General features: G+C 43.0%; 1 protein-coding gene across 1 annotated transcript; it reads left to right on the top strand.

The window, feature by feature from the left end:
* The first annotated feature begins 1917 nt into the window (after window positions 1–1917).
* On the top strand, window positions 1918–20118 carry LOC147626816 (polyprenal reductase 2-like). The gene is made up of 8 exons (XM_086815359.1): window positions 1918–2358; window positions 3370–3641; window positions 16754–16958; window positions 17040–17150; window positions 19064–19135; window positions 19480–19588; window positions 19687–19728; window positions 19851–20118. The coding sequence occupies exons 1-6, from the start codon at window positions 2188–2190 to the stop codon at window positions 19582–19584; spliced, it is 936 nt and encodes a 311-aa protein (XP_086671485.1). The 5' UTR covers window positions 1918–2187; the 3' UTR covers window positions 19585–19588; window positions 19687–19728; window positions 19851–20118.
* Window positions 20119–20571: the final 453 nt, after the last annotated feature.

The raw sequence follows: 20571 nt of genomic DNA on the forward strand, positions 1-20571 counted from the left end.
AACATGGAAGGAAAGCATTACTTGCTAGTTGTGTAAGACAAAAAACACAAAAGTTGTAGTAAGTAAATAAAGATTCGAGAAGGCAACGACTAGATTACATATCATTGTAAAAAGGCATGATAATTGACATTTTTGTGCACAACATAGATATCTTGATGGATTAGTGAATGGTGATTATGATGTGTTCTAGCATGTAGATACCACACAGACATAACCCATTGTTCGGGTGCAGATACCACATAGACACAACCCATTGTTTGGGTGCACTTTGACTACACAATTATAGGAAGCAAACTTCGATATGAGAATCAACATCTTTGCATTGTCTCACAAGCTTCGATGCCCGTGTGCCAAATTACAAAGGAGTTCCAATTATGTAAAAATGTTGTAAACATTACAATAAAAAAACAATTCCCTATACATCTAGCTAATGCATGAACAATACATAGAGTACAAGGATTGCCTAAGGCAAGCTTGGTGTTTAGCCCAACAAAAATCAAAGCCCATGGTTTAGTTTACACAACACTCTCCGAAGTCAAGACTCCAAAGAACTTATTCTTACTTTTGACAAGATAGAAAAAGCTTAATATTTAGAAAATTGTCCTTCAAGAAATATTTCACCTCCAATCAACGACCAAATGGACATGTATAAACTGAAAATAAGGATTCACATATAGTTAACGACCAAATGGACATGTATAAACTGAAAATAAGGATTCACATATAGTTATCCAATCATAAACACTGTTTCAGTGAGGGCACATCTATCCGATATCTTGGCTGACCAAAACCTTGTCACAATGCGTGCATTAGACAAGAGCCATGGCTAAACAACAACCCATCATTCCATAATAATAAAACACATCCTGCTACAATGGTTAGGCTATCAATTTACTACAACGAAACCCAAACATTATTGGAAAGCATAAAAAAGGCCGTAAAAGGAATTGCACTAATACATGCTATATTTAACAACACATCATACAACATTGCACATCATTGGAATATACAAATCCCCAAGAGCAAACATAAATGCTTTCCTATAGCTTCTACAAGAAATCTTACACAAAATAAATCTGCATGAGCCTATCATTATCTTAGGGGAATCGATTCTAAGAAAGGCTGCAGAAGGAATTGCACTAATACATGATATATTTAACAACACATCATACAACATTGCACATCACTGGAATATACAAATCCCTAAGAGCAAACATAAATGCTTTCCTACAGCTTCTACAAGAAATCTTACACAAAATAAATCTGCATGAGCCTATCATTATCCTAGGGGAATCGATTCTACCCATACCTTGAACACATCTTTCAACCAATCTCTCTTGTAAACAAATCATTCATGAAGCCACAACAATGCATGAGCCTATCATTATCCTACCGGACTTCAACATAAACATAATAGCTAAAAAGCGGTTCTACTCATACCTTGAACACATCTTTCAAACCATCTATTGCAAACAAATCATTCACGAAGCCACACCAATACATGGATCAACCTTCGACTGCATCTGGACAAATTGTGACATAAATGTTGTGACATAAATATAGTGTAAGCTGGAACAAACCATTGCTTCTCGTGAGATCATTCCTCCACATACCTTCTTATTTCTAGGTAGGCAATGATACCGTGCCAATGAGGAACCCACTAGCTTCAGTCGAAACTCTATTGAACCCACGTATTAGTGTAGACTTGGATTTGTCTTCGAGAGATAGTAATGGAAGCCAGTATAAATTTTGCCTTGTACATTTCAACAATCCCCACTCCTAGTCAAAATTTTCACCTTGTTTACTTTCAAAATGCCCAATTTTACACCAAGATGGGCGTCAAAAAACAGACCAAAAGGGCTGTGATATATTAAATATATAAACACAGACATATAGCTACTTTCTTACCAAACACTCCCTCCCCATGCTATCTGAGTGGATGCACCTCACCTCACCCTTCCACTGGGCTTCCACCAAGGGGACTGGACCAATGTGATCTCGGTTGACAGTTGGCGACAAGCATGTGAACAGTCCCTACACCACGCCAGGAGGCCAAACATACATCTGGGCTAAGCTTTTCTGCAGACGAACAAGGCTATGGAGAAACCCATGAGCTGAGGGTACCCCAATCTGGTCCTCGCTACCCCAAATTTGGTCCTCTGATAGGAACCCCAGTTTGGTCCTCCAATGGCCGCCCGCCTGCTTTCCCACCTCGCTTCCTTGCCTCTTGTGCCCACTATCATCTGGGCGGTCTTGATCTGCTCCATGCTGTTCTCCCTCATACCCACCCCCGTCCAGCCTTTCCTGCACTCCATCTTCTCCAGAGGCAAGCTCCTGCAGCCCACATCATCGCCTCCTGTACGTCTGAACTCCTTCTTGTTAATCATGCTGTTAATATAGGCTTGACTATTGATAAATCTAGGCTGTGATTAACATCAGAATTTATGTTAGTTGTACCTATATGTGAAAGAATAAATTGAAAGACTCATAAGTTATAGGGGAATGTAATAGTTTAGAATGGCATATGTAAGATTGATTATTTTTTTGCTCTTTACCTATATGTGAAATAATAAAATGAAAGGCTCATAAGTATTACGGAAATGTACATTTTGACTATAGTTGATTTACTTCTTTTAATTAGTTTAGAATGGTATATGTAAGGCTGGTTAAATTATTTCAAAAGGTTAATCCTTGTGTGTGTAAGAGAGAGAGAGAGAGAGAGAGAGAGAGAGAGAAAAGAAAGTCATATTAAACGTCTCCTAAAAAGACCCGGTCTATGAGACCAAACTGATACAACGCTATCCGTGGTCTGTCTCATCATGGAAAAGTAAAACAAAACAAGTACAAATAACATAGCTCTCTGAAAGTAGAGGCTGATTCAATGATCATCATGGGGAAGTACATTGGATATAAGCACTAGTACAAGAGACTCCTCTCTCAAGTATGTCGAGCACGGGGTTATTGAGTATGGCTGAGAGGTACCCGTCTATCACGGTACATGGGAGGGTGGTGTGATGGCAGTGGAGCATGTCCTGGATCTGGAGCTGACGGAAGATTGTGGTTGGTGTCCAGTCCGGGTACATCGAAGCGTGTAAGGTCGTTCTAAAGTAACTCGTTGGGGATGGGGCGGAGCTGAGGCATCCTGTGGTAGACCCGCGGCATCCACTATGCTGATATCCAGAGAGAGAGAGAGCAAATATTAAATTATTTTAATGTATTTTAGTCTGCAAGCAAAAAAAAGAAAAGAAAGGCCTGACTTTTACAAAAGTAGGGGCGAGAAAGAGTTTTGTAACCACTTTGAAAGAGATGGCTTATTTTTTAAAGATCTATTTTTTTTTCCTTTGGTTTGGTGGGGGGGTGGTTTTGCAGAAATACACAGTTCCACAGAGACTATTTCTTCACTTCTACACAATTGGGACAATTTTTAATGGCTCCCTCCTCTTGTTGATGCTTGCCTACACATGTGTGAAGCCCACTATAATGTCAGCATTCGAGATGGGAAATCAAGAGGCATGGAGGGTTGTTTTCTTATTGTTTCTCTTTGAAATGCAACTTTTGAGAAGGCTCTATGAATCCATATATGTGTCAAAGTTTAGTCACTTTGCTCGAATGCATGTCCTTGCCTATCTCCTTGGCTTAATGTGAGTATTTTTTTTCCAAAATTTTCACACAAAAACTGAATGTTTATGATAATAAGCTAGTTTTTTTCTGGCTGACTTGTGGAGCATGTAGCCTAGGCTGTGCACGATATAGTTGGCTTTATGAGAGTAGACTCTCTCTTTAAGTTAAGGTTGTGCTTTACAATAAAATTACAGTTTGTGGTGTAAACAACAAACGCATACTTGGCACACATGGCTTTCACATACAAGAGTGAATGCTCAAATGAGAAGAATAAAACTGCTGAGGGGCTCAGAACAGACTTTGCTGCTAAGGCAGAGCATAGATGGCACATAGAATTGTAGGTCAGATTTTGGATACTGCCTCATGGAAAAATGAGGGGATATGGGGTCTTTATATATAGTTTTGCAGCAATAACAGTCATTATATTGACCAAATTGCCAAAATGAAAAGTTGACCTTTATTCATCCCCCCACCCCCATGAAAGGAGTTTTCTATTCAGTACAACAGAACATTCAAATTTTTAAGAGCTAACCAAGAATAAAGATGGCTCCGTCATGATATAGCCATTCAGGAATGTGGTGACGCCAAATGATCTGAGAGAGAGAGAGAGAGAGAGAGAGAGAGAGGGAGGGAGAGAGAGAGAGAGAGATTAACATCTACAAGAGACCACAAGGGTCTATGAGACCAAAAGTAATTCTGTGAATTCATGAGAGTACTAGCTAACAATGCTATGGGAAGCGAGATGGCAGATACAATGTGTCACCATATGGGATGAATCTCAGCCAATGCCCATGAAGCTTTTTATGATATCCAAAGCTCATAGAAGCTCTTGTTGAGTGACCAAACTTCAATGCTTTTATCCTTGAGCTGAACCCTTCTTTTGTGGAAAATCCCCGTTCTCATCTTGGTTCCAGTTTGTGTGTGGAATTCCCCCGAAACAGTGATCAAAGCTGGTAAAAGGACCAAACGGTGACATCCCCTCCGTCTTATAAACAGTTGTCCACAATTGTATAAGTCCAGAATGAGTATATATATGATGCAAGAAGCCAATAAATAACAATTCACTTTGTAGTCACATGAATAACAATTCACAGTGTACTGACACAACCAGAGCCATAAGAGCATCACTGTTCAAGTGTAGCAGCTCTGCTGCCAATCTCTAGCATCCAACCAGAGCCATAGTAAACAATGCTTCCACCAAGAGGTTCAATAGCCTTTCATACTGGGAAATGTCTAGGCTAGTGACATCAATCCAATACGAGTGAAAGAATTCATGTCCCAAATAAATGGACGAGATGAAACATTCCCATAAGCCCAGATATCATAATTATGTCTTTGTGTCCGTAGACTAAGTCTCCCGAATGCTAGTACGTGATCACACCCTCTAGCTTAATGCTGTTCAGGCAGTATCCCAATACTCGCTAGATCAATTTCCTTTCCATGAGGTCAGAGAACACTCAGCAAGATTACCACCCTTCCATAAGTTCATGTCTTCACTGTAATAGACCCAAGTAGGGCTGAGCACAATCTTGTTACACACTTAAAACTATTAAATACTATTAAACAAGATGAAATGGCACAAAACCAAATGAGATAACAATGTTGAAATTTAAATGACATTGCAATAGGGCCATAAAGGGCCGACCCCCTTGTAATATGTTTATATTATCAAGGATTTCTCAAGATACAAGTTTCATGGGCATCACATGCCAGATTTCCAATGACATCCCTACAATGAAAACATTTGTAAACATGTTTTGTCGAAGTAGAGGTTGATTCCACAGCTTTTGTCGGGAAGAACCTCACTCCCCAATCCCCAGTATCTTGCCACAAGCAGCTATGCTCCATTGGCATCCATACACAAGCATGTGTGTGCTAGGTCGGGCCATAGAAGACCTTAATGGTCGAGCACGTGGATATAGAGTAGGTAGAAAGAATTTGTGAGAGCTCTTACGGCTGAATTTTTTGGTTTTGAGAGAAGAAATGAGCTTTCGATTAAATTGTCACCGATAGAAATGCTCCAAAGCATTTTCAGCATGTAGATATCCAAGAGAGAGGAGCTGAAGAGGACTCCCAAGGCTGGACATCAGTGGCACTCATTTCCCAGCTGTTCCAAGAGTTGGAGAAGCAAGAAACCATGCCAAAAAGTGTATGGACTGGTTATGCTGAACATTGCCTTCCATTTTCTCCTCATGAAGTAGGCGCCTAATTCCCTTGAAGAGAGGGAGAGGATAAGCCTTTCCATATGGATAGTGGGTGGCCATTGGGCCACCTCAACCAAAGCCATATGTGGAGAGGATGCCCAATACGTTGTCCACACTCTTTTACTCAAAAGAGTGCTTGATTTATGAGAGTTTGGCTGGCCGCCATCCAATAAGTGTCCAAACTCACTTGTAACCTATTTGCCCAGCTTTTAATGAAGTGTGGATGCCCAAACTCACTTATAGGTTGTCGACCGTACTTTAATGAGGTGTGGACTTGCAAAGAAACACAATGAGCTAAAATACAGATAAGCTTAAACAAAGAGTTTAGGGTCACACCTACCACTTGTCTACAGCTCACGAGAGGTCACACCTACCACTTGTCTACAGCTCACAAGCGAGGTCAAATACAAATTCACGCGTACAGTTCACGAGAGGGTGTCCCTTGGCTGTAAACTAGACACACAGATCTTGTAAGCAGCAAAATATTTCATGGAAAACAGTACTAGGCACGCAAGTATGCCATGCACAATAATGTATTAGTCAATCTCCCTTTTATTTAGCAGTAGGCGGTCATCTTGGGCGTAGATATTACATCGCCAGGCCAACCGGAATACCGTAATCTGGACATGGGCGCGGACCAAAATCCCAAGTCTCTCATATCCACTCTATTGGCTCCCAGGGGCCAGTGTAGACATCAGTCCCCTACCATGAGGTGCCAGTCCACATGATGCTTAACATAGACGTAAGTCCCCCGTCACGAGGTGTCATGTCCACACTATGGAGCCCATCCATAGGTCTAGAAGCGTACAGAATATCCCAATTAGTGACACCCCCCAGCTTCTAAACAGTTGATCGCAACTGAAAAGCTTCCAAGTATGCTTCGAGGAGCTGCGGATACTCTTGGAAGTATACCCTATCCATCCATTTAGCGTACAGAATATCCCAATTAGTGACACCCCCCGGCTTCTAAACAGTTGATCGGAACTGAAAAGCTTCCAAGTATGCTTCTAGGAGCTACGGATACTCTTGGAAGTATACCCTATCCATCCATTTAGCGTCCATGGGTGAATAATTTTTAAACTTCACAAGGTAGCGTCTTTGAAGTTTGCCAGGTGCAAGCTTACGCTCCTTGTGAAACACAAGTTACTCTGGCTATAACACCTCTTCCAGCTCATCCACTTCAGGTGGATCTTCCATAACCGGCTCTTTAGACTCCGGTCCCACATATTTGCGCAAGAGGCTTACATGAAATGTGGAAAGAAAGCAAGGTTACTTCAATCACTACTTGGGACCTTTCCAAGATATATTTATGGATTTTGTGACAAATTTATCTTCCAGTCGTGGTAAGTGTAACATGCAGTGTTTGACTATTGTTGATAGATTTAGCAAATTTGTTTTGCTTATTCCATGTAGGCCAATGTGACTGCCGAAGACGTTGCCCGCTTGTTCATTTGGCATTGGTACCCGATTGGTGGGATTCCTAGGACCATAGTGTTGGACCGTGATGGCAAGTTTACTAGTCATTTCTAGAGGGCATCGTTTGATAATTTTGATACTAATTGAATTTTTCAATGCATTTCACCCACAGACAGATGGCCAGACAAAAAATTACAATGAGTTGGCCTTTGACGTGCTGAAGTGTTTTGTCCACGATCAATAAGGTAAGTGGGAATCTTATTTGCCTTTAGTTCCAACAGTTTTGAATGATTCATTTTCTTCAGCTATTGGCAAGACTCCTTATAAAGAAGCATTTGGAAGACCATTCCGGTCCCTATTGACTAGAATCTCATCGTCAGTCCCTAAAGCGAACAAATTGATGGAGTCTTACCAGGAGATCCTGGAATTAGTCAAAGATAGGTTGACTTTAAAGTGCAAGAGGCCTACACTCGACGGGCCAATAAAGATCGAAGGGATGTGAAGTTCTTGGAAGGAGATCGAGTCTATCTTCGGATTATGAAGCAATAGTTGAAATAGGTGGGCAAGTGCCCAAAGTTATTTTTCAGAAGCTTTGGTCCAGTTTCTATTCAGAGAAAGATCAATGAGGTGTCGATGAAGTTGAAGTTACCTCTGAGTTGGACTATGCACGATTTGTTCAATGTTAGTTGGCTAAAACCATATGTAGGTGCAATCCCTTCAGAGATTCAAGACGAAGTGGAACTAGACATTGTTGACGAAGATGAAGTGATGATTCCCGAGCAAATTCTTCTGCACCGCTTCAAGAACGGCTCCAGCCAAAGACAAAGATAGTTCCTCACAAAGTTTCAAGACTGAGGGACTTACATAGCAGGTTGGCTTGACAAAGAATTCTTTGACAACTATCTGGCTTTATTGACGGACACTCTGGACGCTATGCAACTTACATCAAGTTAAGCAAAAGGGGATGTCATGTGTATCCTGCACTTGGATGCCACGTGGACATATCATTAGAGTAGGTGTAGGACCTAGTCCCATGTGAGCCCCAGTCCAAGACGAGTCAACCAAGGTTCCACTCTAAGTGTCCAAGGTCAGGTGTACAAGTCTCGTACATGATCTTGGTCAGATGTGCATTGGAAAGTGAAACATAGACAAAAAGTTTGCCCAACACGTATGCTTCTCTGAAAGCTTAGTTTGCGTGAGGAAATAACGTAAGGTCTGATGATCTGTTTGCACAGTGAAATCAGCCCCAAGCAAGTAGTGTTTCCATGTAGAAAGAGCGTGAATTACAGCCAACATCTCTTTCTCATAAACCTGTAAATGCTTCTCGGTATCTTGCAATATTCTACTCTCATAGGCTATCACATGTCCCTCTTGCATGAGAACTGCCCCAATGCTACTTCCGCATGCATCACACTGGACAACAAAAGCCTTTCGGAGGTCCGGTAATACCAATACTGGATCCGAAGTAAGCTTTTCTTTGAGCTTTTTGAATGCTGTAATTTCCCGATCAGCCCATCTAAACGGAGTTGCCTTCTTTGTCAAGGCATGAAGGGGCAAAGCAATTTCAGCAAAGTACCGTATGTACCGCCTGTAATAGGAACACAATCCTAGAAAGCTACGTACATCATGCACGGTCCTCAAATCTGGCCAATTAAGAATTGCTTCCACCTTTGCTGGATCCATACGGACTCCATGCTTAGACACAATATGCCCCAAGAAATGTATCTCTTGCAAGAAAAACTCACTCTTCTTGCCATTAACAACCAGCCTATGGTTCCTGAGTTCTGCAAACACAATGGCCAAATGCCTTCTATGCTCTTCCTCAGTTTGTGAATGCACAATCATATCATCAAAGAATGTGCCCACAAACGCTCTATGAGGCCTGAAAATCCGGTCCATCATTCTGTTAAATGTGGCAGGTGCATTTGTCAAACCAAAGGGCATAACCAAGAACTCATACAACCCAAACGTGGTTCGAAATGCTGTTTTATGCACATCCTCGGGTCTAATACGTATCTGATGGTACCCGCTTTTCAAGTCAATACGACTAAAGACTATGGAGCCCTGTAAGCGGTCCAAAATGTCATCGATCCTCGGTATGGGGAATCGATTCTTGATGGTGTTCTTGTTCAGCGCTCTGTAATCAATACACATGCGCCAAGAACCATCCTTCTTTTGCACCAAGAGTACAGGTGAGCAAAAGGGTGATGAGCTAGGCTGTATCAACCCTTTATTCAAAAGCTCCTGCACTTGACTCATAATCTCTTCCTGTTGGGCTACACTAACACGGTACGGCTGTCTATTCGGTGGAGTACTACCAAGAATTAGATCAATGGCATGATCTTCTGGCCTCTCAGGAGGAAGTTCTCCTGGCAATGACTCGGAAAAACAATCTTGGAACCCACATAAGAAATCAGTCCTGTCCTTATCTAACATAGACAAATTAGACTTAGACTCATCATCTTGAGCATCCTTTACATAAATCAAGTACGCAGAAAGATGCTTTTTCATTACTGAAGAAATTGCTGAAGCGGATACAACAGGAACAGATTCCCCTTTAAGTTTCACATCCAATACATGTTCTTTCCCTCTATGAGTCAGAGTGATTTTCCTATTGTATGTATCCACCACCACATGTACTCTGTGGCACCATGGCATACCCAACAAAACGTCACAGCCAGCCAAAGGCATGATGAAAAACTCTTCGCTGTCCACATAACCCTGCAAGCCGAAGCTTCCCAATGATAGGAGTAACGGGTTCTGCATACCTTGGACAAGCCATGTTAGCCTCATATAACGGCCCCATCTCCTCTGCACGGATCCCCAATCGGCGGCCAGCCAAATCTGGTGAAATGAAGTTGGCTCTAGCACCTGTGTCAAAGAATATCAAGGCATTCTGATCTCTCACTTTGCCCCATGCCCTGCACAACTCTGTCTCTTCACCACCTGGCTGTTCCCCCACAAGATCAGGAACTAACCCTGCAGAAGGTTTTGGTTTCTTTGACTTGGGCTCTCCTTTATTGTCAGAGTCCTTTTGGGATTTTCTCTTGGGACAATTAAATGACATATGCCCCTCTTCAGTACAGTAAAAACATTTCCGAGCATCTCTCAAAGCCTGTCTTTCCTCAGAAGTCCTCTTGGGCATTGGCAACTTCTTATACCTCGTCTCTGAAGACCCTTTAGCATCACGAGAAGCATGCCCAGATTTTTCAGCTTTCTTGCTCAAGTTCTTACTGCCTTTAAACCCAGATGAACCTCCAGTGAGTAACGCATTAGCTGTCATAGCAGTTTTTATCTATGACATGTTCGTTACTCGAGTCTTGATACAGTAATCTCGCACCTCTTTGGGCAGCCCACAACAATACTTCTCTATCTGCTCAGACAAAGGCACTGCACGGTAAGAAGTCACTGGGAGTAAAGCTTCCCAAAACTTCTTGTTATAATCTTCCAAATTTTCACACTTTGAAGCATCCAACTTGTGCCATGCAGTCATAACATCCACCTCAAATGTAGATGTGAGCCATACGGAAGAGAAGACCTGTTTAAATTGTACCCAAGTAGTGGGTGCTATGCCCTGCAGAAGAAGAGTAGACCACCACTGCAATGCATTGCCTTTGAGAAAAGTGGCAGCTTTCCTCACTTTAGAGGACTCTGTGTAATTCCCACCAGAAAAAGCAGCATCAAACTGCTGTAAAAAGGTGAGTGCTTTTAATTTGTCTTTGGCCCCACTGAATGTATCAAACTTCACAGCAGCTCCCCCTTCCTTATAGTCTTTCACCTTACCCATAGCCGATAGATTATCATATGGAAGTGGCTTCGCAAGATTGCTGCCCCCAACATTCATGCCCATCATAGGGTCAGCATTTCCCATTCCCACACCTGGCATGCCATACATTCCAGCCATGTTTCCAAACATTCCATTATGCATACCTGGCTGCATACTACCATACATATTTGCTTGCATTCCAGGTTGCATGCCCCCAAACATATTTCCTTGCATACCGGACTGCATACCACCATACATATTCCCCTGCATACCAGGCTGAAAATTAGCTCCAAGAGGCCCTGACATACCCATGCCTCCCTGAGGATAACCCCTAGTCATAGATTGGAACACCGAGCCACCACCAAAATAACCTGGATGCATAGTCTGTTGAGGAACAGATGGCTGTCCAAAGAAGGAACTCTGTGAGTTTGCACCATAAGCATGCTGCATGTTCGGAAACTGGCCAAAAGATGGATCCTGTGGGATGGCACCACTATGACCCTGAGGAAGGTTCTTAGAACGCACCTTCTTCTTCTTCTTTTCGGGCTCTGTACGGGATCTCATAAATTCAGCAAACTTCTCACTTTGAGTGAGCTGCATAAATACATCCATAACTCTAGCCAAACGATCTTTAAACCGAGCATCATCATCCTCTTTACCAAGTACATCTTCTGGTTGTGTTACATCCTCATAATGCTCATCATCTGCAGCCTGTTCTCCCACAAGAATATCCTCAGATACATTTCTCTCAGGAGAGGTCTCTTGCTTTTCCTCTTCATGATAAAAGTACTCATCTTCTGTATCAGACATGGTGCTGAATCTTTCAGCGATGACTTTCCTTGAGGCAACCACGAGCTCACCCCCTTTAGAAAGTTGATGATTGGTCCCGGCAACGGAACCTTGAAACCGGCCTCTGGTAAAAACCAAAGTGCGGTAGACTAGCAGTCACCTTTCCACTTGTAGTCCAGATATGAAAACAAATTTGATTGGAGCTAGAGTGCCCCAAATTTGAAAAATAGAACGACACCTGTTGGCCCCAAAGCTTGGCACTCCTTGCGGTATTTCTTTATTCAATTTCAAAAATATGTAAGGCTGAGTACAACAAAGCCAGCCAAGAGAATACACCTGTATGTCCAATCTGGCAGCCCACAATACCTCTTAGCACAGAGGAATTCACACACACAGATCTGTGTCTCAAAGCAACACTCTGTGCTTCCCTCTGATCAGCCAAGACTATTTAGCAGGACAACCTTGAGCATACATCTGGCATATCTCATGCACATGATTCAACAACTCAGCACAAACATACATTCACTGCCCAGTCTTTGTTTCCACCCTTTTCAATCTGCCATACCCCTCCTCTCACAAGGGGCCAGATAGCACAAATCTGCAACAGACATAAGCCAATGGAAAGAAAGACAGATGAACAAGCTCAGAGCTTACCAAGTTAGCACGTGGTTCTGCACCCGTGAAGCAGTTCGTACCAGTCTGCACTTGACAACGACTGTCTGTATTGTTTCCCCTGCTATCACTTGACCTCTGCACCAACCAAGCTCTGGGAAAAACTCTGTGTGCAACTGAAGATGCTGTATCTGTCCGTATAGGTCAGTAATCCAGCACTGCACCTGTCCGTACAGCCTCTGCACACCTGTCTGAATCTGTCCGTACAGAACTGTACGGATGGTTCTACTGTCGCTTGAGTATTCTGGTGCGCCTACTGTACCCGACTGTACCTGATGGTACAGTTCTGTACCTGCAGCACAGCCACCTGTCAGCAGTCGTACAGATATCTGTACTTGCTGTCCGTACAGTTGTACCTGCAGTACAGCCTCAGCAGTACCCACAGCGCTGCCTGTACCTGCTCAACCTCTATCAACGCCGCCTGTACCAGCAGAGCAAATCTGCAGCAGCCGTACTGCACTTGCAGTCGTACAACTCTGTACGGCCTGCACACGTGGGCTGTACGGGCAAGTTTGCACAGAAAAACAGCAGCAAAAACCAGCAAAAACAGCAGTCGACTTGCTTCCTTTCTCCTTCTCCACGCTTGAGCCTACACGACCCCCAAAAAGCTAGAGAGAGAGAGAAGAGAGAGAGGCATGCACTCCAAAAGTGGAGTTGCTCCCTCCCCAAACTTGTCCTAGGGCCCCAACTTTAATAATAATTAAAGTTCCCTAGGGGCCACTAAGGCCTAGGGGCAACCTTCAATAAAACATTAAAAACATTAATGTTTTTGTCCCCTTTCACATCTGAAGTGTCCACACATCATTCTCATTCGTTCGGGCACCCCAAATGCGAATATTTTAATATTTTGGCTCAGCAACCACCATGCCCACACTTGTGCTGTTCCATTTTCACAGGGCCATGACAGTAATGGTGATGATGATGATGTTGATGATGATGGTGCTGAAGTTGATGATGGTGATGTTGCTACTACTGATGTTTATGCTGATGATAATACTACTAATGATGATGACATTGAAGATGACGTAAATGCTGTCCTAATTGCTTATCCTAATCAAGGATTATGTTGTTCATGCCGGAGATTAGCCATGGCACGGGCATGCACGTGTCATCCCCTCTTACTAAACTTGATGATGTGTGGACACTCTTTGTCATTTTTCCTTCGTGAACATCTAACTTTAAACTGCTACTTCTGACTCTGACCTTGACTTTAATATTTTTTGTTTAATCACCTTCCACTTTTGATCTCCACTTCCAAGTCTTGCTGAAGAACTGAGCAACTGTTCCACTACTGTCTCCATGCTTGCTATCCCTTACCCTTTATACAGGGGTGGGTTACTTGCCGGAATTGATCATGACTGTTGCTAGGCCTTTGGAACTGATCTGAGAGCTTAATGATTTATTGGTTCTACATACATACCCTTAGGGAATGCTTCTTCTAGCTTTGCGTGTTGCAGACCACTCCATCTGCTAACTTGTTGCATTCTTTTGCTGGATCTATGCACCTCCTTGGTGGCTGAGCCTGAATGCTCTGATACCAATGTTGCATGCACGCCGCACGGAAGCCTTGCTGTATTGATCCACAGTCCTAAGCGTGTTTAAGAACAAGATGCTGATTTAAACATGATTAAGATAGAGGAGAGAGTAGAAGAGAGAGATTGGTGTCATGGTTTTCTGTATTTAATATGGTACTAAAAGGTTTCTAAAATTTTTGTACGTGGCTTAGGCCCTTGGTCAGCTCCGGAGGGGTGACCTCTGGCCCCTACGTATGCTTCTACTGACTTCTATGATGAATGAACTGATGAATGACTTGAATCATTGCTGAATTATGACTTGATGCTTTTTTGAATGTTGGAGAAGCTGGCCGGCCAGCAACAGATGCTGTCAGCCAGTATTGGACAAGAAGTTAGGCATTAAATGCCATAAAAAACTGCATTTATTTCTGCTGCTTGCCCCACATTGCTGGCCTTCAACTAGGTGCTACTCCGCCTGCTGCTTGATCTCCTTCTGGCTGCCAACAAGGTGTCTACAGGGGTCCCATGCACTCCATGCTGATGGTGATGATGATGATGCTACTGATACTGATGCTGCCGATGATGGTGCTGAAGCTGATGATGATGCTGATGTTGCTACTGATGATGATGGTACTGATGTTTCTGCTGATGATAATACCACTGACGATGATGGCACTGAAGATGACCTAAATGCTGTCCTAACTGATTATCCTAATCAGGGATTATGCTGTTCATGCCGGAGATTTAGCCATGGCATGGGCATGCACGTGACAAAGGTTATCCTCAGCTCACACCATCTCTTTCAGTCAATTGACATGAATGATTGGATGGACTTTCACATTCGGATCTATAAGCAACCTCACTAATCTTTTTCAAGATCCTGTAAGGTCCATAGTACCTAGGGATAACTTCCCAACCTTTCCCGTACATAATGTCTAAGAACTCTTGGGCACTCTCAAATAAACTAGCATTTCCTTGGTAACTCCAGATTAGTAAGAAATGGTGAATCTCCTTGTTTTAAGAAATGTAGATAAGATTAAGAGATGTAAAAAAACGGAACCGATTGAAGTAATGGGTGCTGCCCGTGTTGAACAAAATGACAGTGCTGCCAAGAATGGCACCAATGGCATGTGCCGAGGAAGATGGTGGCAAAGGACCATTGACTGCAGTTGCCGTGGATGTCGGGGCTGGAGCTAGGTCAGGGTTTGGGGCAGCAGGTCTCCTAGGAAAATTCTTGCTTGTGTGCCCAATGGTATGGCACTGCAAACAAAAGTTCTCTTGCTGATATTGAGCCCTCTCAGACTGAGATAATCCTTCCACGCCCCCCCCCCCGCGCCCCGCGGCGCCCGCGAGTGCCCTCCTTGGCTTTGGAGTAAGTTGTAACCTTAGGTGTGGTCTCAGTGGACCTAGAGCTAGAAGCTCAGGACCCTGCGTCGGGGTGGACCCTGAGGATGGTGCTTTATTGCCAGCATTTGGAGGCTTGGGCGTGGAAGGTTGGAAGGTGGAGTTTACCTTGATTTTACTTCATCTTGATGTTCTGTTGGAGCTGATGTTCCACAGAAGTTGAGAGTCAAACCTGTAAAGGAAGGCTCCCAACCTCTTCTTACGCAACTTTATAGCGTGATTCGTGGCATTATTCGTGTGTTGAATCACCAGTTGCACACTGTTTCAACCCTCGAAACTCATCCTTGAGTCTCAAGAGGTACTGTGGTGGCAGGAATCGTGGTGTCAGGGGCATTGGGTCAGAGCTCCCTCGTAGTCGTCGGTGGGTTCCTTCACCCAGGTCACATGAAAGAAACTCGTGATGGGGGGCTCTGATGTATTTGGGTCTGCATCTGTGTCTCTCTGCATAGCGGATCTTTCTGGTGGCACAGCTCCATCAGGTAGAGTCCCAGGCATTGCTGGTGTGGAAAATCAATGAACTGTGAGAAGGGGTCGAATTCCTCCCTGAAGAGGCAATGAAACCTCCCTTGTATCTCGGTATCAAAAAAGATAGTGATCCTGTGTCTTGACCTCTAGTGAAAAGAATTGGCAAATCGCATTTTCTCTAGCAATGCCCTCTGCCCACACAGTCTCCACTGTAGGCAATGCAATGACTCTTATTCGGCCGGGTGGCAATCCTCATGTCACATGTGTCTTTGAAGATAGCGAGGCTTTTGAATGAAACCATCCAACTTCATAAAGTGGTCCCAGTAAAACTGCATCTTCATAAGAAGCGTGGGTCCAGCCATGTCTCTAGTCTGAAGAGGTTGGCTTGGATGAGTTGGTTAATTTCCTGGCAGGTGAGAGGTAATAGCGCTGCATCAAGAGAGAGAGAGAGAGAGAGAGAGAGAGAGAGAGAGAGAGAGAGAGAAAGAAAGAAAGATTTTATTACTTTCTCGGGGGTGGAGTCGGGTGTCTCGGCTATACCTGTGACTCGAATGTTGAGGCGGCGGGCATGCCTCATCTTCTCCTCCTCAATGGTGGTGTGAATGATTTGGTGTTCTTCCCTTTGAGTCTCCTCCCTCACTTGTTTACGGATGTTCTTCTTCACCACCTCGACCCATCCTGACTGCTTGGCTTCGAGCTTTCCTTCCATGTCCTTTGTGATCTCCTTGGAGATCTCTTCTTTGATGGCCGTGAGAGTGTGGTCATTGATCTCCCCTTCTTCCTTCTCAGCATTCTTGATGGCGAGAGAGAGAGAGAGAGAGAGAGAGAGAGAGAGAGAGAGAGAGAGAGAGGGTGTTCTTGGAAACATCAATGACATCAATGATAATGGTTGCTCTGTGCAGATATTATGTCTTGGTTCCTTTGTCATTATTCCCAAGAGCTAAAGAATTTCTGGTGAAAACACTGCAAAATAGGCATGGCATTGACAAATTCGAATTCAATATGCAAGGATGGAACCCCTTGCTGCAAATAGGATGGCTTTATTGGATAGGTGGTGTTATTTTCATTTGGGGCTGGGTTCATCAATACCGCTGTCATGTTATACTGGCAAGTCTCATAAGAACATGAAATTTTCTCTATTCTATACGTGAAGGAATCCTTGCTGTTTTAATCATGTTTACCTTACAGGCTTCCTTGAGATCAAACAAAGGGGGGAATAAGGAAGATGCCCATGTATACAAGATCCCATATGGAGATTGGTTTGAGTATGTCTCGTCTGCGCACTATTTTGCAGAGTTTGTGAGTATCGTTATGATATCTTTCTTAAATTATTTCTTGATTTTTACCATGTAAGCCATTGACTTGAAACACGATCAAAAGAGATTTTTTGAAGCCAAATTGAAATCTCGTACGGTAGCATTTTTAAGACAAAAAATAGACGCTTTATACAACTTGATTTTTCCAATTGGGTCGTGATGATAAGACTGCCTTATTGGGAGAATTGTCATCTTTTTGGAGGAGACTTCGGAGTTGTGGCAAAAGCCAAGAAGGTTACACTTTCTTTCGGTTGTTAGTGTCACATACACTAATCAATTTGGTGACACATGATCATAATCTTACAGTCTAGTAGGCAGTTTTGGACCAACCTGGCCAGGGGGCCAAGGGTTGGGCACCTTTTCAGCCCAATATGAGCACATTAAACAGACTTTTATAACAGTATTTTTGGGCTTGCAAAAGTTTGGCTGACTATAGTTAGTCAGACCAGAATTTTCCCTGTATATAGCAAGGTTTGGGTTAGTAATTAGAGCATTTAGAGTTGGATATGCAAGCCTCTGCCCTGGATCAGCAGTTACCAGCCCCGGCACAGCAGGGTGTAGCTTTGGAGAGCAACAAGCACAGTCAAGTCACATGCATCAATACCGCATTCGGCATTTAGGAGTCCAGATCTGAACAATACAAATATTCATTCATTCAGTTAATATATTCAGCAGATTAAGTGAATCTTTCCCCCTTTTCTTTGTGCGTTAATTGGCATTACAGCACGCTTTGGCTTAGCATGCAACATATAGGTCATGATCCATCAACATTTAATTAGAAGAGTGGTCATAGGTTCCGGACCGAATTGTACCAATGTTTCCGCCATGAATCACCATAGTGGATGTGTTATGTGCTTAAAGAACACGACCAGGCTGGCTTTGTTGTTAGGCTTATGATCATTGGGCTTAGTATAAAGTGACTTAAGAATGCTTTTATTACTGATTCCAAGCTACAAGTGAGTGGATTGCTAATAATTGGTTACCTCCAGTTGGGAGGATTTCATATCAGCAGGCCATGACCAAACTCTAGCCACACACTTGGATAGTGGGCTCCAGTAGTATGGGACACCTCGGTTTGGGTGACGTGTGGGGTTGGTCTAGGTCTAGCCTCAAGCTTGGGGGAAGCTCTGGACAGAGCTATGGTTGGGTGGTGAGCTTGCCAGCAACCTCTGTCAGACTTTATTCTTATATGTCTTATGGGATCGTGCAAGGTCTTGCTTGGACACGGGTTGTGATTTGAATGGACTCTGGAGGAGTCTGATAGAGATGTCTCATATAAGATATAAGGAGAGAGCCGTGCTATCTCACATGTGGCATAGTTGATGTGCTATTGGAGGCAGAGTCTCACGTTTTTGGATAAGGGGATATCCATCGATCGTGCCATACATGCAAATAGGGATGCGTTGCAGATCATCCCCTGGAAATTGGTTCCTCAGTTACCATTCTGGTCACACCAATCAGCAGTAGATACTGACCGGAGATCTTGTGGTATCCAGGCCATTGAAGGCACCCAAGATCCTCCCGTAGTTATTGTTATTCGTTGCCTGTATGTGCATACCCGAAGTTTTTATCCGCCTGTAGGCAATGCCACCAAGGAAGCTACCTTGTATGGTTTTGAACCCAGGTCCTCCTGGTCCTAGACAAGCATCTTTACCACTTGAGCTATCACCTCATTGGCAGGAAATGGGATGTCTAAAGACTAATATTATATCTGAAGTAAAATTGGAAAAATTATAGAAATGAGTACAAAGTAAACATAGAAATGAGTACAAAAGTTGAAAGTGATAGAAGAGATACTTGGGGTAGTGGAAAGATCAAGAAATAGGAAAGAGAAATAAGCTTTTAACCTGAGGCTGAGGTTATGGATGCTTTTTTTTGTGGGGGGATCTTTTCCAGGTGATCTATATCAGTTTCATTGTGGCAACTGGAGGCCAAAACCTTGATGCTTGGCTATTATTCGTATTTGTGGTAAGCTATTTTTTTGTGTTACTGGTAACTGCTCTAATACAGTATTGGAAATTTCGGGTGATAAATATAAACCAATAAAATGTGCTTCATGTTATGTTTGAATGTGTGGATAAGAAAAAGTAGAACATTGTCAAAGGGCCCTTGCCTGAGTGCCTATTGTAACACGTCATTGATGTATATGTCGAGAAGTGACTTGGTAAAGCCATCTCTTGCCTGAGGTTAGCTCTTGACTGGCCTTACCGAAGAGGTTAAGAGCTGGAACCCCGACAACACCCTTTGAGCATCGTCCTTCTGAAAAATAATTATAGGGAGCAAGTTAAATGATTTTGTTTGCATTGGCACAGGTTTTAAACCTTTCGATAGCTGCTGATGATACACATCGGTGGTACCGAGCCAAGTTTGATGAGTACCCTCCATCGCGCAAGGCAGTTATTCCCTTCCTTTACTAAGCTACACAGGTGAGACAACTTTTATAGGGATATATTTAGTCATGTATATGGGAGGCTTTTGTTGTCCAAGTATTAAGTGCTACTGATGGATTTTGCCAAGGTCAGCATGTACAGCAACCTATGGATTGGGTTCTCTTCTCAAAGGTAGGCAATGGGGGGCCTCTGATGATGTGCCTGCCAAAGAAGAAGTTCAAAAGGCAGTTCCAAGTCTTCTTTTACATGGCACATTGCACTTTTTACATCCTCTGATGGGTCTTTGTTGGCAGGATAACGGATGCAAAGTGGGAAGTTACCATGTGAGAGTTTGATCTCATTAAAATGCCATGTGCTAGTACATAAAGTTAGGACAGCTCCATGGCTTGTCTCTACGTGTTTACATGAAATTCCTAGCTCACGAGTTAGGAGGAGAAACAATTATACAATTTAATGCTTCATAGAAAAAACTCTTGAAGGTTTGTGCCATTCTTTAGTGACAATTGGAAAAGTAATCAACAATTATGAACAAGTTTTAAGTTATAAGATGAACTTGGCTTATTCAAAGCTTGGTGAAAGGCAATGTGCTTTCTAGCATCATAGAATTTGGTTGTACGTGTGGCCATGTTAATCCTTTTTGTCCTTGCCTTTAAGTAGATGTCTGAATAAATATTATTTTATTTGGGGCGGTGAGAATTTATTTCATGACTTGATGTTGACCCACTTCACACCTTAACTTCATATTTGGCCAATTGTTAGTCAGGTAAGTCGAGGCAAATGATCTAGGGTTGTGTACTTACTAAAGACCCAACGGGACAATGAGACCAAAGTGACAATAATATCCATGGCATAGCTCATCATGGAATAGAAAATTAAATAGAACAAAATCAAAACTCTCATTAGAGTGGTAGAGCAAATTTTTCTCCAAGAAGATGCGCTGCGCGCTAGCCTGACGGGCGAGAATTAGCAGTCGGCATGTAGAAAAGTTAAGCTAAGCTTAGGCTTAAGCTTTGT

Source organism: Cibotium barometz, chromosome 21, assembly GCF_041138505.1.
Source record: "Cibotium barometz isolate CiBa-2024 chromosome 21, ASM4113850v1, whole genome shotgun sequence".
Classification (NCBI taxonomy): Eukaryota; Viridiplantae; Streptophyta; class Polypodiopsida; order Cyatheales; family Cibotiaceae; genus Cibotium; species Cibotium barometz.

What these genes read in the sequence shown, in the direction of transcription:
- LOC147626816 (XM_086815359.1), top strand. Translation starts at nt 2,188, where the DNA reads ATGGCCGCCCGCCTGCTTTCCCACCTCGCTTCCTTGCCTCTTGTGCCC. An exon ending in AGCCCACATCATCGCCTCCT is followed by an intron (nt 2,359 to 3,369) that starts GTACGTCTGAAC and finishes GTGGTTTTGCAG; the next exon opens with AAATACACAGTTCCACAGAG. An exon ending in GGCTATTATTCGTATTTGTG is followed by an intron (nt 19,136 to 19,479) that starts GTAAGCTATTTT and finishes GCATTGGCACAG; the next exon opens with GTTTTAAACCTTTCGATAGC.